Raw genomic sequence first — 26,250 nt, 5'->3', positions numbered from 1 at the left:
TCTGATGGACCTGTTTTCCTATAGAGAATCCTAAATGCCATTCCAATGAGGTGGCCATTGTATGCAAAATCTTTGCAGGAAGAATGGCGAAGCAAGGAGAATTTGGTGGATTTGGAAAAGGGATTGGCAGATAATTTCACAACTTGTGACTGCTAAGGGCAAGGAGTTGAGTTACAGGAATAACTGCTGCTGTAGCTCTGAAAGGAATCTGCTTCAAGGTGGAGATCTTTTTATTCTCAGTGACAACTTCTCACTTAACTAGTTTGATCACAATTACGTAAAATTAGAAAAACATTTTTTAAAATTGTGGAGGCCTTTGGGAGAGGCTTAAAGTTAAATACCAGGGTAATTCCAGGAGTAATCTGTTAGTCTGAAATACTCATACAGTAATATGTTAAGGATCAGAGGTTTGAAAGTTACATTTTAGATAATTCCCATATTGGTGGAGTTGGGGAGGGAGAGACTCTATTATCTGAAAATAAACTAGGTTCTTGTGGGTTTTTTCAGGCTATAGAGCCATGTTCTAGAGGCATTTCTCCTGACGTTTCACCTGCATCTATGGCAAGCATCCTCAGAGGTAGTGAGGTCTGTTGGAATTAGGACAATGGGTTTATATATCTGTGGAATGGCTGGGGTGGGGCAAGGAGCTCTTCCCTGCTGCAGTTAGGTGTGAATGTTTAGCTGATCACCTTCATTAGCATTTGAAGGCCTGCCTGAGCCTGGGAAAATCTGTTGCTGGGAGGTGTTAATCTGTGCCTGGTTATTTCCTCTCTGTTATTTTGCTGTTATAATTTTAGAGTTTTTTAATACTGGTAGCCAGATTTTGTTCATTTTCATGGTCTCTTCCTTTCTGTTGAAATTGTCCACATGCTTGTGGATTTCAATGGCTTCTCTGTGTAGTCTGACATGGTGGTTGTTGGTGTGGTCCAGCATTTCTGTGTTCTCAAATAATATGCTGTGTCCAGGCTGGTTCATCAGGTGCTCTGCTATGGCTGACTTCTCTGGTTGAAGTAGTCTGCAGTGCCTTTCATGTTCCTTGATGCGTGTCTGGGCGCTGCGTTTGGTGGTCCCTAGGTAGACTTGTCCACAGCTGCATGGTATACGGTAGACTCCTGCAGAGGTGAGAGGATCCCTCTTGTCCTTTGCTGAACGTAGCATTTGTTGGATTTTCTTGGTGGGTTTGTAGATTGTTTGTATGTTGTGTTTCCTCATCAGCTTCCCTATGCGATCAGTGGTTCCCTTGATGTATGGCAGGAACACTTTTCCTCTGGGTGGATCTTTATCTTTACTCTCGTGGCTTGTTCTTGGTCTTGCAGCTCTTCTGATGTCTGAGGTGGAGTATCCATTGGCCTGTAGAGCCCAGTTGAGGTGGTTCAGTTCATCTTGGAGGAGGTGGGGTTCGCAGATTCTTTTTGCACAGTCTGCCAAGGCTTTAATGGTGCTTCTTTTTTGACTTGGGTGATGGTTGGAGTTTTTATGTAGATATCTATCTGTGTGTGTGGGTTTTCTGTAGACGGTGTGACCCAATTGTTGATCTGGTTTGCGGATGACTAGGACATCTAGAAAAGGCAGTCTTCCTTCATTTTCTTTTTCCATGGTGAACTGGATGTTTGGGTGGATGCTGTTAAGATGGTCCAGGAACCTGTTGAGTTCTTCTTCTCCTTGGCTCCAAATGGTGAAGGTGTCATCCACATATCTGAACCATATCGTGGGCTTTTTGGTTGCTGTTTCCAGGGCTTGTTCTTCAAAGTGTTCCATGTAGAAGTTAGCTATGACCGGGCTGAGAGGGCTCCCCATACCTACTCCATCTTTCTGTTCGTAGAATTCATTGTCCCTTTTCAAAGCTCTTTTACATCATCAATTTTAGTAAATACCACAGTACCTTTTAATATTTATAGTACTACAGAAGCAGTGCTATAGTGCCTTTCCTCTGATTACCAGGATATAATCGTGATTTTGGGACAAGAACTAGTCATTACTTCTATTTGTAGACAGATTGTAGACCTCAAGTGCATATAACTGACAAATCTATATTAATGCAAATCAGTATGACCCTCTTCCTTCCACAAGTGAAATGTTGGGTTATGGTACTGAATTAGCAGTGATAGGATTATAAAGGTTTGCAAGCTGCTGAAATGGCCATTAACAAGATTATAAATATCTGTTATTAGTAGGAGACAATATTGTTCTTTGTCATGGAAAGAATAATTCAAGATCATTAGCACTTTGGTGGCAATTCATAAATTTATCCTGAAAAACTTTAATAAAATAAAAAAAATACAATTAGTTTTCATCAGAAGTAAGATAAGAACATGTGTATATATGTATATGAGAACATGTGTATAGACACACCTGATTAATGAACTTTGAAGTGTTGATTAAACAAACTACTGAATTGTAGTCTCCCAAGGATTCACTTATGACACTGGTGTCTAGAATTGTGATAAAGTAGTTTAAGACACAGTCATAATACATGTGTTAATTAGGTTTCAGTGCAATGAATTTAATGCTACTATGACACAGTCATGTTTAAAAACATCATCATTGCCTATATATTCACTGACTTTATTTCTTACAATCTAGATCAATATATATATATATATATATATATATATATATATATATATATATATATATAACCCCATGTACCAGATTCATCAGTTTTAATAGCAAGGAATTCTCTTTATGTAGTTTATTTTGCTTTTGACTATAACTAAATGAATAATTCGAAGTTATTTCAGATGCACCACATACATGCTTACTCAGGTGGTGTACTTACATGTTGCAACAGCCAAAATTATTTCTTCCTAACAAGATGGATGAGGTCCTTGAAATATAGTTAGATTACAACTCCTTCCATCTTTTGCCGCTCTCTATGGTATCTAGGGTTGATGCAATTTCCCCTGCAACAACATTTCAGTTGATATTGTTGTCCGCTTCACAGGCGGTGGGGGTATTTTATTTTGAGTAGCAGGACCATATTTGCTGAAAGAAGAATGTATTGGTTTATAGGCTAAATGTGAATATATTGTGAAAATGGTGATATGGTGATATGTACAGTTCAACAGTTGCATTGTGCAATGATGTGGACATATCTTGGAAAAGTAATGTTCTCATCCACTCTGTTAGGGAAAAACAGTTCAGCATTGCCCTTCTAAAAACAAATGAACAAAAAAACCAAAAACCAAATTGCTATCCATTAGATTCTGTCACAACACCATTCCCGGGATGTAAGAAGTTAAAAGGGAAAACTGTTTGATCCTCTTGGCATTTACTCAAGTTACACTCTTGCGTTCAAATATATTTTCACCCATTCAAGTATTTAAGACAGTTGCCTAAAGTAGCCAAGAAATACTAATCAAGTTCAACTTTTAACTCTCATACGGATCCTTTGTAGTACTTCTTAAAATACAAACCAGCCAGGCAGCCGTCTTAGGAAGCTGTATCCCTTCTGAGAAGGCTCGAAATTGAAATGACCTTTGGAATCTCACATTACTGAAACTAACCTTGCTCCTTTACATGATCTCAATGGCACACAAGAAACGGAGGCTGTTTTCAATGCAAGTGTGATAAGAAAAACGAATAAAGGATAAGAATGTAATGGTGACTGAACAGAAATGCTCGTACATATGTCTAATAAATAGCAGTAGGTCTTTAGAAACTGGTGTGGGACAAAGGTAGAAAGTGTTCCCCAGTGTAGTTTGGTTGGGACCTATATGAAAAAACATGATTTAATAGATGACAGACAACAGGCCTGGTAAATTGAGGGTCATTAACAGTTTTTGAAAATTATCCACATTTACAGGAGTTTGGCATTACAAATCGCAAAGTGAGCTAACATTTATTCACAACTAACTTTAATGCTTTTATTTTGTAACATGTAATTGAGTAAAATTTCATTGGGAGAAGAATAAGAAAGTGGTTAAACTTTTCCAACAGGTTTTCAAAAAACTTTAATTGGATATGAAACATAAAAAGCTGTTCAAAATCATTCAAACAAATCATCAGTGCTTACAATCGAAATTGACTGAATTTTAAAAAATAATGAATTTGTGAAAGACTTACATGGTATGACATTTTATTGTGTTTTGTTTGAATTCAGCATTTTAAAAAAATGTGACAATATTGAAAAAAAATAATCACAAGCCTGTGTAATGTTTGGGAAGGCAATAGAAAAAGCGGAAGACCTTATTACAGATGGATAGACCCTATGAAGAAGCATTTGCAGGATCAGAATAAGACTTGGGGGTCTCTCATTCTTAAGATCACCATAAGTTGAAGTTGACTTAATGGCAGATAACATTGCTTGAGCGACTGAGGGGGAAAGGGAAAGGGGGACAGGGAAAGGGCCTGAGGCTGTTAGGAATGGTGGGAGTTGCAGTCCAAAACACCTGGAGGGACCAAGTTTGCCCATGCCTGGTATAGAGTGTATATGAAATATGAAAAATTGTGTTTAAGTTTGGCTCTCATCTCCAAGATATCCCAGAACATTGATGAAAATATCCCAACATCCAAAAAATCGCAAACATGTCTGAACTCAAGCATTTTGGATAAGTGGTATTCAACCTATATATGTATCTGTACATATACGTCCATAGTGCTTGGCTTATGTAGCACATAGAAATGCCTACAACATAAGTGTACTTTGGGGCCAATCTTGCTCACTTACACACATGCATCTGATATAAACTTTATGACAATGCAGTCTAAACCAAACAGTACTATAAAATAGCAACCAAATTTTAAAAAACTGAAATATTACAATCAGGTTATTTAGTGCATTGCTGGTGGTAATTTAATACTCTGTATGTATTTTTCAGTCTGTCATATACTTTTTATTTTGATACTGCTATTGATAGCAAATAGAGGGATAAAAGGTGGAAGCAGTGACAGACTTTGTATTTCTAGGTGCAAAGATTACTGCAGATGCAGACTGCAGCCAGGAAATCAGAAGACGTTTGCCTCTTGGGAGGAGAGCAATGACCAATCTCGATAAAATAGTGAAGAGTAGAGACATCACCCTGGCAATGAAGATCCACATAGTTAAAGCAATGGTATTCCCTGTAGTAACCTACGGATGTGAGAGCTGGACCATAAGGAAGACTGAGCAAAGGAAGATAGATGCTTCTGAACTGTGATGTTGGAGGAAAATTCTGAGAGGGCCTTGGACTGCGAGAAGATCCAACCAGTCCATACTTGAGGAAATAAAGCCCAACTGCTCATTGGAGGGAAGGATATTAGAGGCAAAGATGAAGTACTTTGGCCACATCATGAGAAGAGAGGAAAGCTTAGAGATGACAATGATGCCGGGGAAAATGGAAGGAAAAATGCACTTTAATACTGATTTAGGATTGTCTACGTGCCCTCATCTTTCTTTGAAAACCCTATCCTAGTTTACCTTACCTTGTTTCATGCCCAGCATTTTTAAATTTTAATTATTACATTTGGCCCGGCCATAGGTTTTTTAATGCTCTATGTTATTGTTACTGTTTATTGTGTATTTTTTGTTTTGAGTTTTTATTTCAACTGTTTGTATTGATTGTTATCGCTTTTATTTATTGATGTGCTGTGGGCTTGGCCTCATGAAAGCCGCACTGAGTCCCTTGGGGAGATGGTAAGGTAAAGGTAAAGGTAGTCCCCTGACATTAAGTCCAGTCATGTCTGACTCTGGGGTGTGCTGCTCATCTCCATTTCTAAGCCGAAGAGCCAGCGTTGTCCGTAGACACCTCCACGGTCATGTGGCCGGCATGACTGCATGGAGCGCTGTTACCTTCCCGCCGGAGCGGTACCTATTGATCTACTCACATTTGCATGTTTTCGAACTGCTAGGTTGGCAGAAGCTGGGGAGATGGTAGCGGGGTACAAATAAAGTTTTTTTTTTAAAAAAATATTATTATTATAAAAAGGATGAGGGGCCGACCAAGGGCAAGATGGATGGATGGTATCCTTGAAGTGACTGGCTTGACTCTGAAGGAGCTGGGTGTGGTGACGGCTGACAGGGAGCTCTGACGTGAGCTGGTCCATGAGGTCACGAGGAGTCGGAAGCGACTGAACGAATGAACAACACACTGCTATAGTGGCCTCAGAGAACAAGGTAACACAATCAAGGCAGTGCCTTATGTGTGTTAGATCAGTTTCCACTGGCATAGCTTGCATATAAATTAACCAAAACTGTTCAGCTGGCATACAAAGACAGCACCTTCTGTCCACATTCGCTGGGACTGGGGCACTAGGGTTAAGCGCCTGAAGGGGAAAAGAAAAGAGCCTGAGGCTGTTAGGAATGGTGGGAATTGGGTGATAGTATGATAGCTGGGTCCGGAAGCTCTGAGCGTTATGCACATTTTGCAAGAGTGGTTGTGAATAAGAGAAGGGACCACGTAAGGGTAGAAGGCTAGAAATGAGGGGAGGGTTGGGATGAGGTTTAGGGTTAGGTCAGAGGCGGCCCTAGGTAATTTTCAACGGTAAGCAAACAGTATTTTGGCGCCCCCCCCCCCCCAATCACTGATATATATTTTCTGTTCATCATGGGAGTTCTGTGTGCCATGTTTAGTTCAATTCCATCATTGGTGGAGTTCAGAATGCTCTTTGATTTTAGGTGAACTATACATCCCAGTAACTACAACTCGCATATGTCAAGGTCTATTTTTCCCCAAGAGCGCCCCTGGGCAAAATCAACTATACTGAGAATGCTTACTTTGCGTAATGGGTTGAGCCGCCCCTGGGTTAGGTTTTAGGTTAGGGTAAGGATTGGGCATAGGGTAATGTTAAGGTAAACTTTAGGGTTAGGATTAAGGGTTAGGTTTAGGGTAAGATTTAGGGTTAGGGCAAGATTTAGGGTAAGCTTTAGAATTAGGGTTTGCGTTAGGGTTAGGGTAAGGTTAGAATATGCTTTAGGGTTAGGGTTTGTGTTAGGATTAGGGTAAGGTTTAGAGTTAGGTTAGGATTAGGGGTTAGGTTTAGAGTTCGGTTAGGGTTTTACCATTAAAGAACTCTTATATTCCTTCTGTAATATCGCGTTGCGCATTCAGCGCTCCCGAAGGATCGAAGTAGAAACAGCGTTAGGCTCGGAGCTTCCGGACCCAGCTATCATACTATTGGATTGCTGTAGTTTTTTTCGGGCTATATGGCCATGTTCTAGAGGCATTTTCTCCTGACGTTTCTCCTGCATCTGTGGCAAGCATCCTCAGAGGTAGCACTACATCTGAGGATGCTTGCCACAGATGCAGGAGAAACGTCAGGAGAAAATGCCTCTAGAACATGGCCATATAGCCCGAAAAAAACTACAACAGCCCAGTGATTCCGGCCATGAAAGCCTGCGACAATATATCATACTATTATCGGGAACTGAAGGCCAAAACAACTGGAGGGCCTAAGTTTGCCCATGTCTGCTCCAGCCTGCTCCTCCTGCCAAAGAATGCCGGCGCCTCACCAAACTACAACTCCCAGGATCCCACTGCAATGAGGCAGGGCAAGGAACTGCCTTGCCTTGAGCCCGCGCGGCCTTCCTTCCGCCTTCCTTCCAGGCGCCCTCGCGCCCCGCCGAGGACTCCCTTTCCCGGCGTGCGTCGGGGCAGCGGCCCAGCGGGTGACGTCGCCGGAAGTGAAGAACGGACTCCTTCCGGCAGCGCGTGAGCCCCGAGCGGAGCCGAGACCCAGCGGAGCCTGAATCCCCGATAAGACAAGATGGCCGGGCTGCCCCGCAGGATCATCAAGGTAGGTCGGCTTCGCGCCCTCGGCCTCACCGTTCTCGCCTGAGGCCTTCCGCGCAGGGAGACAGGCCTCTTGGGCCTCTCGGCCGGGCCTTGGGCCTTGGGCGGAGAGGAGCCCTGAGCCGGGACTCAGCGGGGAAGGCGGCGCTTCCGGTGCCCTCAGCTGGCCTTGCCTCTTGCGCCTCTGCGAGGCCTGAGGGCCGCAACAGGGAGAGTGGGAACGCGCCGCCATTTGAGGCGGGCGGGCAGTCGGGCAGGTGGGAGTGACCGCGCGGACGGAAGGAGGGAGCTGCGAGGGAATGAATGGCCAGGCCTGCCGCCTCTCTCTCTCCCTCCCGCCAGCCTTCTCTCGCTGCCCCTCTGCGGTGAAGGGAGGCGGCTCTGTTTGTGACTCAAGGACGGGCTGGAATGGCGGGGAAATGCCGCAAAAGGCGCACCAGATGATGCCCTCAGCGCCCAGGCATTGCTCCGCCAGGGTGAGGAGGGCCACTCCTTGCCCGCTTCGCCCACAGAATCGCCGAGTTGGAAGTGACCCCCGGGAACACACGCGCCAAGCACTCCCGACAGATGGCCATCCAGCCTCTGCTTCAAAACCAGACCCTCAATTTGGGAGGAGAGGCGTGGCCGGGTTTCAGTCATGACCCAGGAGCGCCTCTTAGGCTCCTTCCAGACAGGCCCTATATCCCAAGATCGGATCCTAGGTTTTCTGCTGTAAACTGGATTATATGAGTCCGCACTGCCAGAATTTTTTTTTTTACGTGTCAGGAGCGACTTGAGTAACTGCAAGTCGCTTCTGGTGTGAGAGAATTGGCCGTCTGCAAGGACGTTACACAGGGGACGCCTGGAAGTTTTTGGATGTTTTACCAGTCATGTGTGGGAGGCTTCTCTCATGTCCCAACATGGGGAACTGGAATGGATAGAGGGAGCTGAACCCTCTCTCCCTGGTTGTTTTGGCCTTCAACTCTCACCATTCCTAACAGCCTCAGGCCCCTCCCATTTTACTCCCATCACTAGTACACATTTGTGGTTTTGACTTCTCTAGATTTGATTCAAATGTCTTCCCTAGGAATTTCCAGCTCCCAGGTGACCCTATGGTTCATACCTTTTTGTCATGCTGGGAGACCTAGAAATTTATAGTGAGGACATCTCTCAAGGGGAAAGCTTGTTTTCCACTGCCCTAAAGACCAGGAACAGGAGCAATGGATTCCAGCTGCAGGAAAAGACATTCCACCCAAACATTTGGAAAAACTTCCTGTTGGTGACAGCTCTTTTGCAGTGGAGTATGGTCCTCAGAGCGTGATGAAGTCTCCTCCTCTGGCCATCTGTTGGGTGGCTTTTATAGTGTGTTCCAGCATGGAAGAAGGGGGTTGGACTGGATGGCCCTTGGGGTCTCTTGCAACTTTATGGTTCTGTGAAATGCCATAATTCCGCAGCAGCGAGCCATGGCAATCAAAGCGATGTCAAACTGCATTCCTTCAACAGTGCAGATATACTCATGGCAAGTGGATGTAGACACTGTGTTGTCAAAGGCTTTCATGGCTGGAATCACTTGGTTGCTGTGAGTTTTCCGGGCTGTATGGGCATGTTCCAGAAGCAGTCTCTCCTGATGTTTCGCCCACATCTATAGTAGGCATCCTCAGAGATTGTGAGGTTTGTTGGAAACTAGGCAAGTGAGGTTTATAGATCTGTGGAATGTCCAGGGCAGGAGAAAACTCTTATCTGTTTGAGGCAAGTGTGAATGTTTCAGTTGATCACTCTGATTAGCACTTAATGGCCTTGCAGCTTCAAACCAAAGTATTCTGCAAGGGCATTGCACAGGGGGCACCCGGATGTTTTATCATCCTTGTGGGAGGCTTCTCTCATGTCACTGCATGGGGAGCTGGAACTGACAGAGGGAACTCAGCTCGCTTTCCCCTCATGCGAACTATTGACCTGTCATTCAGCAATCCTGCTGGCACAAGGTTTTAACCCAATGTGCCCCCTAGATGTGGGTGAAACATCAGGAGAGAATGTTTCTGGAACATGCCCATACAGTGCAGAAAACTCACAGCAACCCAGATTTAGACACCTTTTGAGGGCCCTTCCAGACAGGCCATATATCTGATCTGAACCCAGCTTTACTATTTATCCCAAATTATCATAGCACTCCATGGCACAATGAGTTAAACCCTTGTGCCAGCAGGATCGCTGACTGACACGTCATTGATTTGAATACAGGAAGACTGGGTTGAGCTCCCTCTGTCAGCCTCAGCTCCCCATGCGGTGACCTGAAAGAATTCTCCCATGAGGATGGTAAAACATCTGGGTGTCCCCTCGGCAATGTCCTTGCAGATGGCCAATTTTCTCGCACCAGAAGTGACTTGCAGTTTCTCAAGTCGCTCCTGACATGAAACAAAAACCCACATCTATGGCAGGCATCCTTAGAGGTTGTGAGGTTTGTTGGAAACTAGGCAAATGCAAACATAGGATTCTCCCAGGCAGGAAGCAACCAAGCTTTGAAGCTGCAAGGCCATTCAGTGTTAATCAAGGTGATCAATTGCACCATTCACACTTACCTCAAACAGACAAGACTACCTTGGACATTTCACAGATATATAAACCTTACTTGCCCAGTTTCCAACAAACTTCACAACCTCTGAGGATGCCTGCCATAGATATGGGTGATACTTCACGAGAGAATGTTTCTGGAACGTGGCTATACAGCCTGGAAAACACACAGCAACCCAGTGATTCCAGCCATGAAAGCCTTTGGCAACACATTGTCTAAATCGGCTTGCTAAGGGTATATCAGCGCTGTTGAATGAATTCAGTTTGACACCGCATTGCCATGGCTCAGTGCTGTGGAATTACGGCATTTCATAGAATTATAAGGTTGCAAGAGACCCCAAGGGCCATCCAGTGCAACCCCCTTCTTCCATGCTGGAACACACTATAAAAGCCGCCCAACAGATGGCCAGAGGAGGAGACTCCACCATTCTCTGAGGAGCATACTCCACTGCAAAAGAGCTGTCAGCATCAGGAAGTTTTTCCAAATGTTTAGGTGGGATGTCTTTTCTTGCAGTTGGAATCCATTGCTCATTTTCCTGGTCTTTAGAGCAGTGGAAAACAAGCTTTCCCCTTGAGAGATGTCCTCACTAGAAATCTCTAGGTCTCCCAGCATGACAAAAAGACATTAATCATAGGTTCACCTGGGAGCTGGAAATTACTAGGGAAATTATTTTAATCAAATCCACAGAAGTTAAAACCAAAAATGTGTAATAGTGATGGGAGTAAAAATATATATCTGAAAATGTGAATTGAATTGGTAAAAATGTTAAGCACTAAATGAATAAATGCAGTTCTTGTAGATCAGGGTTGAGGAATTGCATTGAGTTTGGGGACCATTAAAAAATTGCTTCAAGGACCCTCTAGGGTCAAAAGATGGCAAAATTATCAACAAAAACAAAGAAAATTTTAAAAGTGTATAGGCATCCATTTCTGTTATAGGAAAATAGGTATATGTTGATTCTAAACATCGTTTTAGTGTTTTGCATCTTAATATATAAGAGTCACTCTCTTTTTTGACAGAAAATGGGCTGTTGAGTCAGGATTATCGAGACAGCTTTGGAGGATGCATACCCACTTTTCCCCACTCCTACCTTAGATGTTTCTTGAATGAGGATAGAAGTACTTACTCCTGCTTAGTCTGGATGTTTGCCAGAATTTATATTGAAGCCAGTAAGACATCTCTCCATCAACAGAGAGGAGCAGAAGGGAGTGGGCAGAAATAGTCTGTGTCTGAAACCCACTTATGCCCATAGAAGATACAAGTATAGGGCAGATGTTAGTAAGGATGGAAGTGGATGCAATAAATAATAATAAAACTTTATTTATACCCTGCACCATCTCCCACAGGGACTCTGGGCAGCTTATACAATAGCACACAAAGGTGCCATACAATACATAAAGTAAAATACATCAACATACAAAATCAGTGTAAAAGATAATGATGGACAAAGTCATCAGTCACTAGAAAAGACAATTACACTTGGAAAGGTAGAAGGCATAAGAAGTAGACTGCTTTTCAGAAAGATAGATTTAATTATGGAAGCTTGAGTCTGCAAGATCTGAGCAGGGCTTTTGATGACAGGATGACTTGGAAGTTTCTCATTCATGGGGTCATTATACATCAAAGTCAACTTAACAGCAGTTAACAGGATGTGGCTGTAGACTATGAACCGAAGCATTATGGCAGCAAGAACTGGGCAGTCTTAGTTTCTTTATATCTAAAAAGCATTTGGTGGGGAAGGCATCAAATTTGACAGCACACTTTGTCAGACTGTAATTGGTGCACATGTGGTTAGTCACCCATTTGCTGTGGGCAGGGGCAATCTTAACATCAAAAAATCTTCACAGATTAGCAAGGGAAATAGCATAGTATCTTGGTCCATGTAAACCAGAAGGTCTTTGAAAAAAGATTGAGCAGGTTCCTTCAGGGAAGTCAATTACTTTTACTCCAGCTTCTACAGGAAATATTTGGAGGCCCTCTACTTTGCTCTTGTGATGAAATATTTCTTCTGTGCAATAGGACTTTGTTCATGAAACTGCTAGGGAAAATGGTCCACAGAGTTTTGGGATCAAGACAAATAAATTGAAATTGAATCAAAGCAAGATAGGGTGCTCCAGGTAGGGCAAAAGGCAGGTTGGGGAATAGGATGAGCCTGCTGCATTTTCTTTGGTAATCTCAGGTTTGTAATTTGGGTGTACTCTTAGACTCCGCCTTAAGCCTGGAAGACCAGATCTCAGCAGCGATCAGTAGTGTATTTCCACAGTTGAAGCTGCTGCCCCACCTCTGGCTGTTCCTTGGCCATGGTGACACATGCCTTGATTGCATCCCATTTGGATTACTATAACACGTGTAGGGCTGATTTGGAAACTGTTAGGAAATTGCAGTGGATTCAGTATTTTGCTACTAGAATGTTGACTGGAGCTGATGACAGGAAACATAAAACTTCCACATTGAAACAGCTTTACTGCCTACCAGTTTGTTTCCAGACACAATTCACAGTGCTATTTTTAAGCCCCATACAGCTTTGGTCCAGCCTACCTGAAAGACTGTACCTCCCTATCTGAGCCTGTCAGAGTTTTGAGATACTTGGCAGGAGGCTTTTCTTTTGAACCTACCACCATCACTTGGTCAGGATACAGCAGAGTGACTTTACAGGGGCTGCTACTAACTGTGGAATTCCCTCCCATGGGAAGCTAGGATATGCCCCTCTTTCCTTTTTTCTTTAGGCAGGCAAAACCTTCCCATTTAGCCAGGCTCTTGAGGGTTAACTGTGGAAGGTATGTTGTATTAGTATTTTTATCATCATCATTAGTATGTAACTGCTTTAAAAACCTTTAAAATATGATTATATTTTTAAACGTTTGTGTTGCTTATAGTTTTAATTATATTTTATTTTAAGTTTCTGAACTCCTCATGTTTGGAGAAAGATGGGATATAAATTAAATGAATTATGCAAGGAGTGAAATGAGTAGCACAAGAAGTGAAATTAGCACTAAATTTATTTTATCGAAAAATGTGCAAGCACTGCACCCTAATTGGACTTAGCATCAATAGAAATATTTGAAAAATAGGAAAAAGAGTTTTTTTAAAGAAATTCTTTTATGTTATAATTATACTTTGGGTGTTTCTACTTAAGGTTCTGTGTGTGTCTATCACATACCTTTTTATATAGATATAGCATGTAGGAGCGATTGCCAATACTGCTAACACAGATAAGTTATCTTCAGTTTTAGGATTTTTAGCTTCTAATGTTTTAATGCATTTGATTTCAGTGACAGTAGATGGAAGCTAGATTGCTAATATATGACCTATTATTTTTGAAGTAATTAGGTCCTGCTTTTCCACGCTGCTGAATTTTCAATACCTTTCTTCTTAAAATAAGTTATATAACAAATATCTGAAATTGGATATTATGTAGCTCATTTGCATAGTCAAATATGTATATATGATTTTTCCATCTCTATTATAGGCTGCCTATTACATCATTTCTGAGCCTTTTGTGCAGCTGCTTCTCTAATGTTTTAAACACTAGTCCCACTGTGCTTATTAATTTCAGTATGCCATGCAGTGTGGTTGCAGTCTGTGCAGAAAGCTATATGAAACTCAGGAAGGGAGTTTTTCTGTTAGAAAAATAGATGTACTATCATCCAACTATGCAATTGAAGAAGAAGTGTAATAGTTCTTGAACTGGTCTCTTTTTTGTCACTTTTATCCAGTTATTATTGGCAGCATTTTGATAGTTTGGCCTGCCTTTTGCTTAACCAGGACTCAAAAACATCTTGCTTTCCTAGACTGCAATGTTACCTTTTCGGTGCCTGCCCCACAGAGGCCTGTCTAGCTCTGGTTAAAGTCATTAACCAGAGTCTTGAGATGTGTTAGCATATTGATTGCTTGTTCTTTGGTGTGATTTCTTAACTGAACTCTCTGAATCAGGAGACGGAGGCAACAGTATCTTGCTATAGCTTATTTTACTTCCATAAAAGGATGCATGAAATTCAGATATTTTGTATAACAAAGCATACTAAAGCAAAACAAACATAAATGTATTTATCTCATACATATAAATGATGTGAGGTGAAAATTCTGTTTCCAGTAATACTGAGCAGTGAGAAAATCAATGACAGGAAATGAGCCAGGGTGTTCAGGCCTATGACTCAAAGTTAAGTGGCAAGGATGGAGCAAGCAACTGTGACTACCCATGTATAACAGGTGTTTGGTAATCTCGAATACCGACTGAGATCTAATTATAACTCTGTCTCCTTTAAAAGTTACAAAGAGGTGCAGAAAGAAGAGATCAAATGTCAAATGATCAGGGAGCAAAACAGAACGATCAGCAGGAAACTAAAAGGTATCTTCGTTCTTGTTCTTCCTGCAGCCCCAAAATTGATAATTTAAATATCTACAGATATTTTGGTGCTATGTGAATATCTAAGTAGTACGGCCTCTACCTACAGGGCCTGCAATCCAAACTAGATAGGACACAGATTGAGAAAGATCCGTGAGAATGAAAAGGGGATGGCAGAAATCTGCAACCTAAAATTGTGGGAAAAATCAATGTAAGTTGTGGAAAGAACCGACTTACTAAACCAGGTAGTAAAAAGGGAACAAGAACAGTGCATGAACTGGAGAAAAAGTATGAGAGATAATAGAAAAAATAGAGAAGAAGAAATAGAAGAGAAACATATTTTCTCAAATTCAGAATCATGGTTTGCATGCAATACTTGGTTGATTAACTTCGTTTATTGAACTTGAAATGTATGTTATTACTTTTAAGAAGATGGACTGAATTGCATAGAAAGTTCAATATATTTGTCATCAGTGAGTGAATTAGTATTTGTAACTATAAATACACCTAGTCTATGACCCATATTGCTACAAAATTGATTCTAATGCATTCACAGACTATAGACGTTTTCCTCAACATCAACCCCCCCCCCCCCATGTAACATAATGAGGAAATCAGCTGTCCATTGGTAAATACAACATCCACTGGGTCTAGCACAGATCCTTTGAAGATAAGCAATTCACTGGATTTCAGTGTTAGATATGGAACCAGCAAATTGTGGCAGTTATGTCTTCGTTTTTGCAGATGTGGATAATTAGGAGGGCTCTCATCAACACTGAAACAAGCTGAGTTTTAATTTGTAGGTCTGGAAGCAGGAGTAAGTCTTAGAACTATGAGTACACAGAAAGAAATCTGAGGAAACCTTGGAAAATAAATGCCTCTTCAAATGTTTGTGAATAGCGGCAGTATATTTTTATATCCAGTACTTCCATAATGCTTAAATTCTTTTCTCTACTGTATCACCATACCTTGGCCTCAATGCAACATCCATTTAACATAGTTTAAATGCCCACACGTGGTCATAAACCATGACAGCCCTATGCAGAATAGCAACATTTTGAAATGCATACCAATGACTAGGTGCCATTGCATAATACACGATGTGCGACCACAATGCACAACTTGCAAGGATAAGGCATAAATGAATATGCTGCCTTTGCAACTCCAGTTCTGCTGCCATCAGCAGAATACATTTATTATGCAGTTGTGACTTTTTGCCCCCACATGCGTAGCATGAATTATGCATGTGTCCTTAGTGAATTTGGGTCCTAGTCTTTCATCTTAAACATACTAAAGCATAAAGCTCAATTCACACACTGGAGTTATTTCTGAATAAACTTTTACTGATCACACTGTTAGGGAAAGTTGCAGTCTGATCTTATGTAGAAGCAATTGTCATATTATAGACCAAAATAACTAATCTGTACAAATAATTCTGTATTTTGTTCTGGGAAATCATGTTTTCTTGAAATGTCAGTACAACTCAAATATATTTCTATAGAAAAGTAATCAGTGTTACAGAGATCCACCACTTTTAATTCTGAATTTTCAGTTCACGTCTCCTGGCATCAAAAATAATTGAAGATGTATATAAATTGAAGCAAGTCTCCCATCGCTTGCCTTCCTTGATTTTTGTATGTGGTATTGTTTCCATTAATTTCCCACGTGAAGGGAAAGAAATCAGGATGTTGGAAAAAGGCCTTGATAGCATGATACTGTTATTTTCTCCTTTTAAAGTAATTTCTAGCTTATGTTGATCCTAAGTTGAACCTATCACATGATTTTCTTGGTAGGATTTGTTCAGAGGGCATTTACCTTTGAAGCTGAAAGATGTGACTTTCTCAAGGTTACCCAGTGTGTTTCGAACCCTGGACTTCAGTCGTAGCCCAGTGCTTAAACCACTAAACTAACTGACTTTCCTACCAGACTTAAAGCATATTGTTTCTGTACTGTGTGCAAAGATATTATAGGAACAATATGCTTTCATGTCTGCTAGATCACAATTCTGCATCAAATAGCTGAGTCTCTTGTGTCCCCAGTATCCAGTGCAAATTCTGTTGCTTGTTAAGTAATACAATCAAACACAATAGTAAGGTTATCAGCACTGTCTTTGGTTAGACATATTTGAAGAAGCATGTATTTGCTGTGACACTTGTTATGAATGAAACTGCTGGTTCAAGTATTTCATAAAGAAGCTTTTCAATTTATACTCCTTTTATTTTGGATTGTTAATTAAGGCAAAGCTGGAGGAGAAGAAAATGGCAACGTTTCTGTTTTCTCTGTACATTTTTGGTCAGAGTGAAAGTAAAGTGCAGTTAGCCCTCCACATTTGCTTGGGTTAGGGGCACAAAATTCCATGAAAACGTAAATAATATTTTTTTGCCTGAGTGAACACCTATCTAGGAATCTTTGGGTCTTCCAACATGACTCTATGAGCAACTTGTCAGAAGAACCTAGAGATTTCTAGAGAAGTGTTCTCTCTTAAGAATCACTAGGTCTTCCAGCCTGACTGTGGTCAACTTCTGGCAGAACTTAGGCATGTCGTTTCACTGGAGTACCTGGAGATTACTAGATGTGATCACATTTTAATCACATCTGTGAATAATCAAATTGCAAAATGCAAACCCCCAAAGGGAGTCAACTATGCTAAGCTTGGATGCCAGTATGTCCATGAACTGACAGGCATGGTGCAGATTTCTTCTGTTGGATTAATCTCTCAGCAATCAAATATCACACTATTTAATAATATGAGCTAAAATTGAAATGAAAGCGAGTTAAATTAAAACCTGATTGTTTCAAAAAACCTCAGGAAAGGAGGAAATTAATAAAGATTCTAAACAGATAGGATTGTGGAGGGAATTCAACAACTGGGATAGCACTACAAAAAGGGCCTCTTACTGATGGTCTGATGCTAACTTCCAAATTGGGGGGTGCATTGTTCAGTTCATTCCTCAAACAGCTCTTCTACATGTGTTGAACTGCAATGCCCACCAAGCATACTGAAAGGTCATGCTGGCTGGGGAAGATGGGAATATTAGTTCAGTATTATTGAAGGAAATAAGATTTAGGGAGTCCCAACTCATGAATGGGAGGATTTGAAAAGAAGTTGTCATTTCTTATGTTAACTACAGCGTAATGACTTCTTGGGTTGATCAAAACAAAGCTTCTACCAGCCTTTCTCTGAGAGGAGGCACAGGTTGTGTAGGATTTCCAGGTCAGTCTTTGTGATATTAAAAAACAGAAGACTGCTGGTTCTGAAAGCTTCCAGGAAGGACGGTTTTTTAAATACATTGTGCCCCAACAATGGATTAACTCGCATAGTTGAGCAGACTGGTAAGGGTTAAAGTAGCAGTTGATCAGGCATGTTAGCAATGGACACTTGGCCACAGTAAATGGCCTTTGCCCTCCCCTTACAGAGTGGGATTGACTGCCTATGGATTAATGTGGGCTGTGTTTTCCCTGCATAAAAAGCATTTCCCAGAAATGCCTGCTCATCCAAAATGCAGCAGCCAGTGCATATTTGCTTTCTGGTAGAAATAGATAAATGAAGTATTCACTCCTTGTTATCTTTCTTCTGGTGTGTTACTCATTATTTATATTTCTTGCTGATCAGAACAATCATAACATGACAGCATGACACTGCTCTTCTATTTCATCTAAATATAGCTGCGTGGATCTAAGTTTACTAAGTGGTGAATGAACCTGTTTTATTTACATAATGGAAACATGTGGGGGGAATGGTCTTTGGAGTTCCCGCTGCAGAAGGCAGCACAATCGTGCTTTCTCTCCAGTCCTCTTTGCTTGTTGATTTATAACTCAAAGCTTCATCAGATTGAGAGTTAGGTATATGTGGTTTTAGTAAAATGTGTAACAAGGAGAACAACATGCCTGTGTCCTTGAATAAATAGTCTATGTGTGCATGCACCACTAGTGTTTTCTTTCTTTTTCAGGAAACCCAGCGCTTGCTGGCAGAACCTGTTCCTGGAATAAAGGCAGAGCCAGATGAAAGCAACGCACGTTATTTTCATGTGGTCATTGCAGGTCCACAGGATTCCCCCTTTGAGGGTGGGACATTTAAACTTGAACTATTTCTTCCAGAAGAATATCCAATGGCAGCTCCGAAAGTACGTTTCATGACCAAAATTTATCATCCTAACGTAGACAAATTGGGAAGAATATGTTTAGATATTTTGAAAGGTAAGTGGTTTGGAATCCTGATAAGAAACTACATATTTCTGACCAAATTTCTAAGAGTAGAAAATGATTTCAAATTATCTCAGAGGGGAGAGGGGGATTTTTTAAAAATATACTGCTGGCTTTAATGCTTTCTGACTTGCTTCCTCAGATAAATGGTCTCCAGCTTTGCAGATTCGTACAGTTCTGCTATCAATCCAGGCTTTGTTAAGCGCTCCCAACCCAGATGATCCACTAGCGAATGATGTAGCTGAGCAGTGGAAGACCAATGAAGCCCAAGCCATAGAAACAGGTAATACACATATATTTTAGGCCAATATTGATTTATTTTAACTGCTTCTTGTACCAAGTATATCTTGGCCGAAAAGATACAATCAAGGCACAATACATCCTTGTTTTTGAGACTGGGACAAAATTGAATATGATGGCAATTGCATGAGTGCAGTTACTGCCTAACTAAAACACTTCTTTAACTAACAGCCAAGAGGAAGCTTGAGAAACTGGGGAAGAGAAAGACAAATTTAATTGTTGTTGTTAAACTCATGGACATAACTATCTTTGTATGTGCATTTCAAGAAAAAATCCTATTGGAGACTTCAATTGACATGCAATAAGTATCTTCATTCTGGACCATGGAGACTTTTCCAGCTTCCCCTTGGATGCCTTTTTCATAAGAAAAAGGACACAAACTACATGCAGGGTTAGTCTTGATTTTCTGAAAAATATAATATTTTAGGGCAGGTAACTGAATGTATTGTATGAAGAACAGGATTAAACTTGGAGGCAGGAGGTGTAAAAAGTGGAGGAAGGAACATCATATGTTGACTTGACAGTTTAACAACATTTTAAGATTAAACAACTTTACTTGTCCCAATTACTTGTCTTATTCACAAGCCCTATATGTATATTCATAATTAGAGCTTATCTTGAAGGTGGATAAGTGTTTAACTTCATGTAGCCAGTGGGATGTGTAAGATTGCAGTTGTCATATGGCTGGTACAAATGCATAAAGGCTACTGTAAATTTAGTAAAATTTGGGTTATAAAGCCGATGTAAAATTGATACTTTATTGTGAGTTGTCCTCAGGAATTGTAATTGAAAACTAGTTTTTGCATATTTTACAAAGTTTAGCAAATTAAAAGGTGATGGGAGACTAGCGAAGTCTGTCTAATTTGTCTAATATGTACCTTTTTTCCCTTTACAGCCAGAGCATGGACTAGGCTATATGCCATGAATAATATTTAAAATGTGCTCTGAATCAGTGTGCATCACTTTTTCCTGTTCTGCCAAGACCTCTTCCTTTTTTGTTTGCATTTAATGGACACAGTCTTAGAAAACGTTACAGAATTTAAAAAAAACCCCAGACATCAGTTCTTTGATGATTTAAATGCACACTAGCAAATCTGTGTCTTGTCCTAATTCACTCCTGTTCTGCATGAGCAGAGGCTAGAAGTATCATCGGGATTGTTTGTGAAATTGTTTAAAAGAAGTAACACATCTCTGCTTTTAATAATTTTTCCCATCATGAGTTAAGTGTGAGCACTGTGAATGAAAGTAGTCAGGGTTAGCTGCAGGGATATTTTGTTCTAATTGTGTGGGCTCCTTTTCCCTTTTTTATGGTGATGCTAATTGCATTGGTTAAAGCAGCTAACCAGTTATACTCTAGAATATGCCCTCTAGCCAAGTCTAACTTAGATGCTGTAGATGGACAAGCTTGGCTGTTTGAACAAAAACGGGAACATTAAACATCCATTCACTAATAATATTGTGATTCTGCTGTCAAGTGTAAAAACCCTTCCCTTCAAGGAATAAAAGCTTGTGACCATTTTGTATGGCTTGTCTGGAAAATCTTCTGTAAATCTTCTGTTTTAGTAAAATATTTTGTTATTCTACTTTGCCTTTGTACAGTTTGTTTTGCTGTGTTCTTTTTTTTCCTTCAAATTTCAATTGTGACAATCTGTTTGTTTTTTTTTTTAAAAAAAGAAAATGAAACCAGTTTAGAACATTGGATTTTCACCAACCTAATGGGTGTAGTAAAATATTGGATCTTTTACTGACTTGTATATTCATAGTGTTCATAATTTTTTTTTGATTTTGTGTTTTTAAAAAGCCTCTGGTAAATGTAAATGCTTATCAGAGTCTTAAGTAAGTTAGATGCATCGTTGATGTGAATGTACTTGCAATGTTAAGTACCACTGAACCAGGAAGCTAGCAAAAAAAAAGCTATTTGGGTGTATGTGAACTTGTCTGTCTTGTGCTAAGTATTATCAGGTATCAGACTACACACTTAGTCAGCTTGCATCTTTAAAAGTAAGATCTTTGCATAAAATGAGATGTTATAGTACAGGTAAATTGGATGATAACTTGTTAACTGTGGCCCTGCCTGCAATCCATAAGCTCCTGCTTTCTTTTTGACCCATTTCTTCATTTGGAAGATGGAGATCATGTGATTTTATAAAGGCCATCATATAAATGTAAATAATTTATGGAAGCATGTTTTGACTGCATTTCAAACTTCCTTTTCTGACTCTACGTCTTTGCTGACCAACTTCTAAATTTCTTTTTTGAATGTGGCCAGTGTAATGCCAGCTTGCCATGGGTAATGCTTGTCTCGCAGTTCAGGAGGACAGTAATTGAGTTCCATAGTTCTCTGCCCATCATACCTGTTCTAGCATCATTTGGGGTTTCTATAGAATGTGGTGTATGTATTGTGCTCTTGTGTAAGATAAAGAATATCTATTAAAATCACACTTTCAACAGACAAAATGCTTTTAGTGATGGTATGTCCCTCAAATTACTTGCTTTATTGTCAGCTGTTTATCATATTTATAATCTTCTTTAATAGGAGAGAGAGAGAATGCTTCTAGTTGATATTCTTGATTGGTATCTGGGCTTGCAGTTACTCCATTGCTGTTCCTGATCAATATCCACATTGCTTTGTTAATATGCTCTTTCAACCTTTACAAATGTTTTAAGCTCTTGTGCATTTCATTGACTGAATATAAATATGTAAGTTCTTGTATATTTCATTGAAGGAACATAAACAGGTACATTTTCTTGTTTTGAAGTGTAATTGTGAAATGTTTTGCTGAAGAGCAAGCTGCACTAAGTTAACAGGAATTGCTCCCAGGAACGTTGGCTTATTATTATTTTTTAATTTGGGGAAAAGTTATTTTTACTTGCATAACTTTGTATTCTGTATTTTGACACACTGATATGTTGACATTTATGTGACGTTCAAAATGTTTTTAATATGGGTTAATTTTTTGGTTTTTTTTTATTAAAAAGATCTTGCACAGAAGAACTTACATATTTATGTACCTTTTACTCTGGTATTTAACCACTGAAATGTATTTCTAGAAAAATGCCTTAGGAGCTGTTCTTTAAAAAATGCACTCGGTACCATGCTGAAGTATGATATATACATGTGATAGTTGTATTATTAGAGCATTGCTTATCTTTCCAAATTAGCACATCATTCAGCCAAAGTTAAGCAACAATTTCAGTGGGAAGGTTATATTTAATCCTAAGGATATGTTTGCAGTGAGAACTCTTTGAGTTCAATGGAACTTATTTCTGTACGTGTGTGTATAGGATTCCAATCTTAAGCACATGCTGAAATACTCCCTGTTCAGATAAGTGGGACCTAAAAGTGCTCAACACTGCGCATTGTCCCTTTTTTCTCTTGCATGCAGTAAATATCTCTAATCTACACATTATTTTTCGAATCATAGTCCTAACTTTGGCAGCAGTACACATCATATGCAGTGTTATAGGGGAAGGTGTATTAACTCAAAGATTTGCTAAAGCGGCTTTCTGTGGAACTCTGCTTTGCATTTGAAATTCACCAAGTTTAAAATAAAATAGTCTTAGAACTTGGTGTAAAAGTTGCTTAATTGGAATGTGATTAAGTGTTATGCATGCTGTTTCTTTCCCAAGTGCACTGACAAGCGGTTCTTGTGCCAAATCTCCAAATTGTTTTCTAAAGTAGGGAGTTTGGGAATTCCCTACAGCAGTGGTTAATAGAGAAGCAACCCTGTAAAAAAGGCCCAAACCCTCTAGATTCTAGCTTTGACTGTTAAGAGTGATACTTACAGGACTTTCTCAGTTCTATTTCTTAATCCATTTTAAATCTAGGGATGTAACTAGAGCCATTGCGTGTACTTGAAACTTACCTGTTTTTGATGGAACTAATGACTTGATACCTGCTGTGAAATGATGTGTGTCCCCTTCCTTTCTAGCCAATCTAATTTAACTAAACGTGGGCTGAAGTTCACATCCTGTATAGCCTGAAGCAGCCCCACTGTGTATGCAGAGTTGTGGTACAAATATTCAACAATAAATAGGTCATATATTTTAGTTTTGATACAGTCCAGCTGCTTGAACCACTGTATTATACTGACAAGCAGAGTTGACTTACTCCATAAGTTCTACAATTAGGTGTTTAATAACTTGGAACTGTTTGCTATACGATAGTATGTACTTGGTAGAAAGATTGGATTATTATTTTTATTGAATTACAATACAGGTGTTCCATGTTAATCTTGGTGCTAATAATTAACAAATTTGAGAAAAAATCTGGTGTATATACCAATTTATGAACCTTTAAGTTTACATTTAATAATGTTTGCAATAATCATATTCTTTTGCTGAAATTAGTAAACTATTACTTTTTTGTTTATGTAAACCATGGTTTTGAAAGGAAGAAATACAAATAACACATATCCATGCTTTGTGTGGATAAACTGTATCTGAAAAAAAACTATTGAATATTACCTAATTATAGCCTAAAATACTAGTGGATTTTATGCTTTTGATAGAAGCATAAACATTGTGGTTACTGTACATCACTAGGCTAGCTGAATCAAATTTGTGTGTATCTGAACATCTGTACATTCCTACCATTTCCAGGATTATTTTAAAATGCCTGATAGATTCTGTTTGACATCTTCTGACTGTAATGTTATGACACTGAAATAAAAGGAAGAGTGATTTATTCATTATACAGTGAGCTTCTCATTTTAAAAAAGGATCCACATAAAAACAACAACCAAGGCTTGTATTCTCATAGTACAATGAATGTTTGTACAAAGTACATAGAACTGGATTTTTGTACAAAGAAAATAAATGGAAATAATCTCCCCTCATGAGAGAACTAAATGCTCATTCTTCACATGCAAGTTTCATCCTTTTCACCATATATACTGTTATTGGTGTTATAATAACAATGTTTTGTTTAATTGTCTACATTCCATCATTTCCTGCCAGGTTTAGAGGAACAGTCCATTACCTCTTGGGTTGGATCTGTTGAACCAGCTTAACAAGGCACATGCTTTTCCACTGTGGTAGTTTTCAAAGAAGTAGTTGTGTTAGTCTCTGGCAGTATTCAAAAGAAGACGGGGGAGTTAAAAAAGAATACTGGCAGCACATTTAGGGCTTTTTTGCATGAGGTTATTAAAAAAAAATATAAAGCCACTTCTTCAGATGCAGTACTGAGTGGTATTAGGGCCTTAGGTATAAAGCATATTTATACAATTATGGGAACTGGATAATACATAATAAGACCCAGAAAAATGCCAATCACTACTACCCTAAACTTTCAAAGGGATGTGTAAGGCCATACAGGTCTTGCAGATTGGTATAGTCATTATTTAGTGTTGATCTGTGAAAATAATAAATCTGCTTCCCAGGATTCAAAACTCTTTTGAGTAGATTCCTTGTGTTATATGTGCAGTGGCAAAGACTCTTGAATTAATGTATGTAGTATGTCATGAAGCAATTCTCTTTCTCCACAGCTCTGCTAATGGATTAGAATTTTGTGAATATGCACAAGAGCCTTGTAAACACTTGTAGGCTATTTTTGTGTGTTTGAGTTAATTTCAACTATAACCTTCTAATAAGGGGTTTGGGGCCAGATTTATCCAGAAGTTTGTTATTGTTTTCCTTTAAGGCTGAAATAATGATAAGCTCAATAGGAGTTCTGAGAGATCAAGACCCTAAAGCATCAGAAGGAATAATGGAGCCCCCTGTGGTGCAGTGGGTTAAACCTCTGTGCTGGCGGGACTGAAGACCGCAGATGAGCTCCCTCTATCAGCTCCAGCTCCTCATGCGGGGACATGAGAGAAGCCTCCCATAAAGATGATAAAAAATCAAAACATCCAGGCGTCCCCTGGGCAACGTCCTTGCAGACGGCCAATTCTTTACACCAAAAGCGACTTGTAGTTTCTCAAGTCGATCCTGACACGACAAAAAAATAATAATAATCAGAAGGAATGAAGCTTGAGAATCATTGCTTTAGGATATGGTGCCCAGTTCCAATTAGCAATCATGCGCCTTTAACTTAACTGAAATTCCCAGGCTGTTTTAAGAAGTATAATACAGGAACATTATGGCACAGAAACCACTGAGACCTCAAAACCATACAGAATGAGGCAATGGCACCCTTCTAACTGTGTGTCAAATGTCTTAGGAACAGTATAGCCCCATCCAGAACAAGAGAAATACTTGTGACTGCACTCTACATTCAATGGAGGAAAGAGATTTTTTATCCTATTAGTAATTTATCATAAATTATTGAATTCATGATTCAATCTAGTCAAAAGTATGTCTCCTGTTTTGGATGAGTGTTGTGTCTTTCAAGTATTGGACTCACATTTATTTGAAGGTTTATATTTATATTAGCTTTCCTGTGTTTTGAGGCCCTTCTTTCATGGTTACATCTGGATCTGATAGAAACATGAGAGAGAGCCTTCTTAGTTGTTGCTTCCAGGCTCTGGAATCCTCTTCAGAGTCGACATTGACATACTCCTTGCTAACTTTCTGCCAGCAGGCGAAGATCTTTTTCTTTCAGCAGGTCTTCAAGGAGTGAGTGCTAAGAGATTTTCTATTGGCTTTTTAATATTTTTATGTTTTTAATGGCTTTTAATCCTTTGATACATTTTAATTTTTATATCCTATGGATTTTTAGCTTATGTTTATCTGTTGCAAGTTGCCTTGAATTTCAAATTGGAAAAAGGTGGGATATAAAAACAATCTCCACCCCATAGAAGTGATTGTTGAGGGGACAGCATGCCACAAGCTTTAAAAACTTGCTTTTATATTCTGATCCCCATCTGGTTTGGAATCATCAGCCAGCCTTGATGCTGAATCCTGAAGAGGAAAGGCTTCAGGGCATAAAAAAGAAGAAAATGTGTACAAATAGTACTGTAAAGCTCTTCCTGGCTATTTAGATCATAGAATCAAAGCACTGGTTTTAGAAATGAGGGTATATCAAAGCATTCTGTGGCAAATCCCTGATTGTAAATTTTAAATGCTAGTAAAAGAACGGTTAAACCTAACAGTCATTCTGTACAACCGCTAGGCAGATAGGATTTAGCAAGATAGCTTTTTGCATTTGGAGAGGATCAAGGAGTTTTGCAGGGCAAACACAAAGCCAACTGCATCCTTAGAGGTTT

The 26,250-nt window shown here is 39.7% G+C and overlaps 1 protein-coding gene across 1 annotated transcript; it reads left to right on the top strand.

Annotated features, from left to right (window-relative positions):
• Nucleotides 1-7,577: 7,577 nt before the first annotated feature.
• On the top strand, nt 7,578-20,688 carry UBE2N (ubiquitin conjugating enzyme E2 N). Its single transcript, XM_060777324.2, has 4 exons — nt 7,578-7,713; nt 18,553-18,799; nt 18,948-19,088; nt 20,001-20,688. The coding sequence occupies exons 1-4, from the start codon at nt 7,684-7,686 to the stop codon at nt 20,039-20,041; spliced, it is 459 nt and encodes a 152-aa protein (XP_060633307.1). The 5' UTR covers nt 7,578-7,683; the 3' UTR covers nt 20,042-20,688.
• Nucleotides 20,689-26,250: the final 5,562 nt, after the last annotated feature.

Source organism: Anolis sagrei, chromosome 5, assembly GCF_037176765.1.
Source record: "Anolis sagrei isolate rAnoSag1 chromosome 5, rAnoSag1.mat, whole genome shotgun sequence".
Taxonomy (NCBI): domain Eukaryota; kingdom Metazoa; phylum Chordata; class Lepidosauria; order Squamata; family Dactyloidae; genus Anolis; species Anolis sagrei.
Note: the sequence above shows the minus strand (reverse complement) of the source record. Positions and strands in the feature narration are given on the sequence as shown.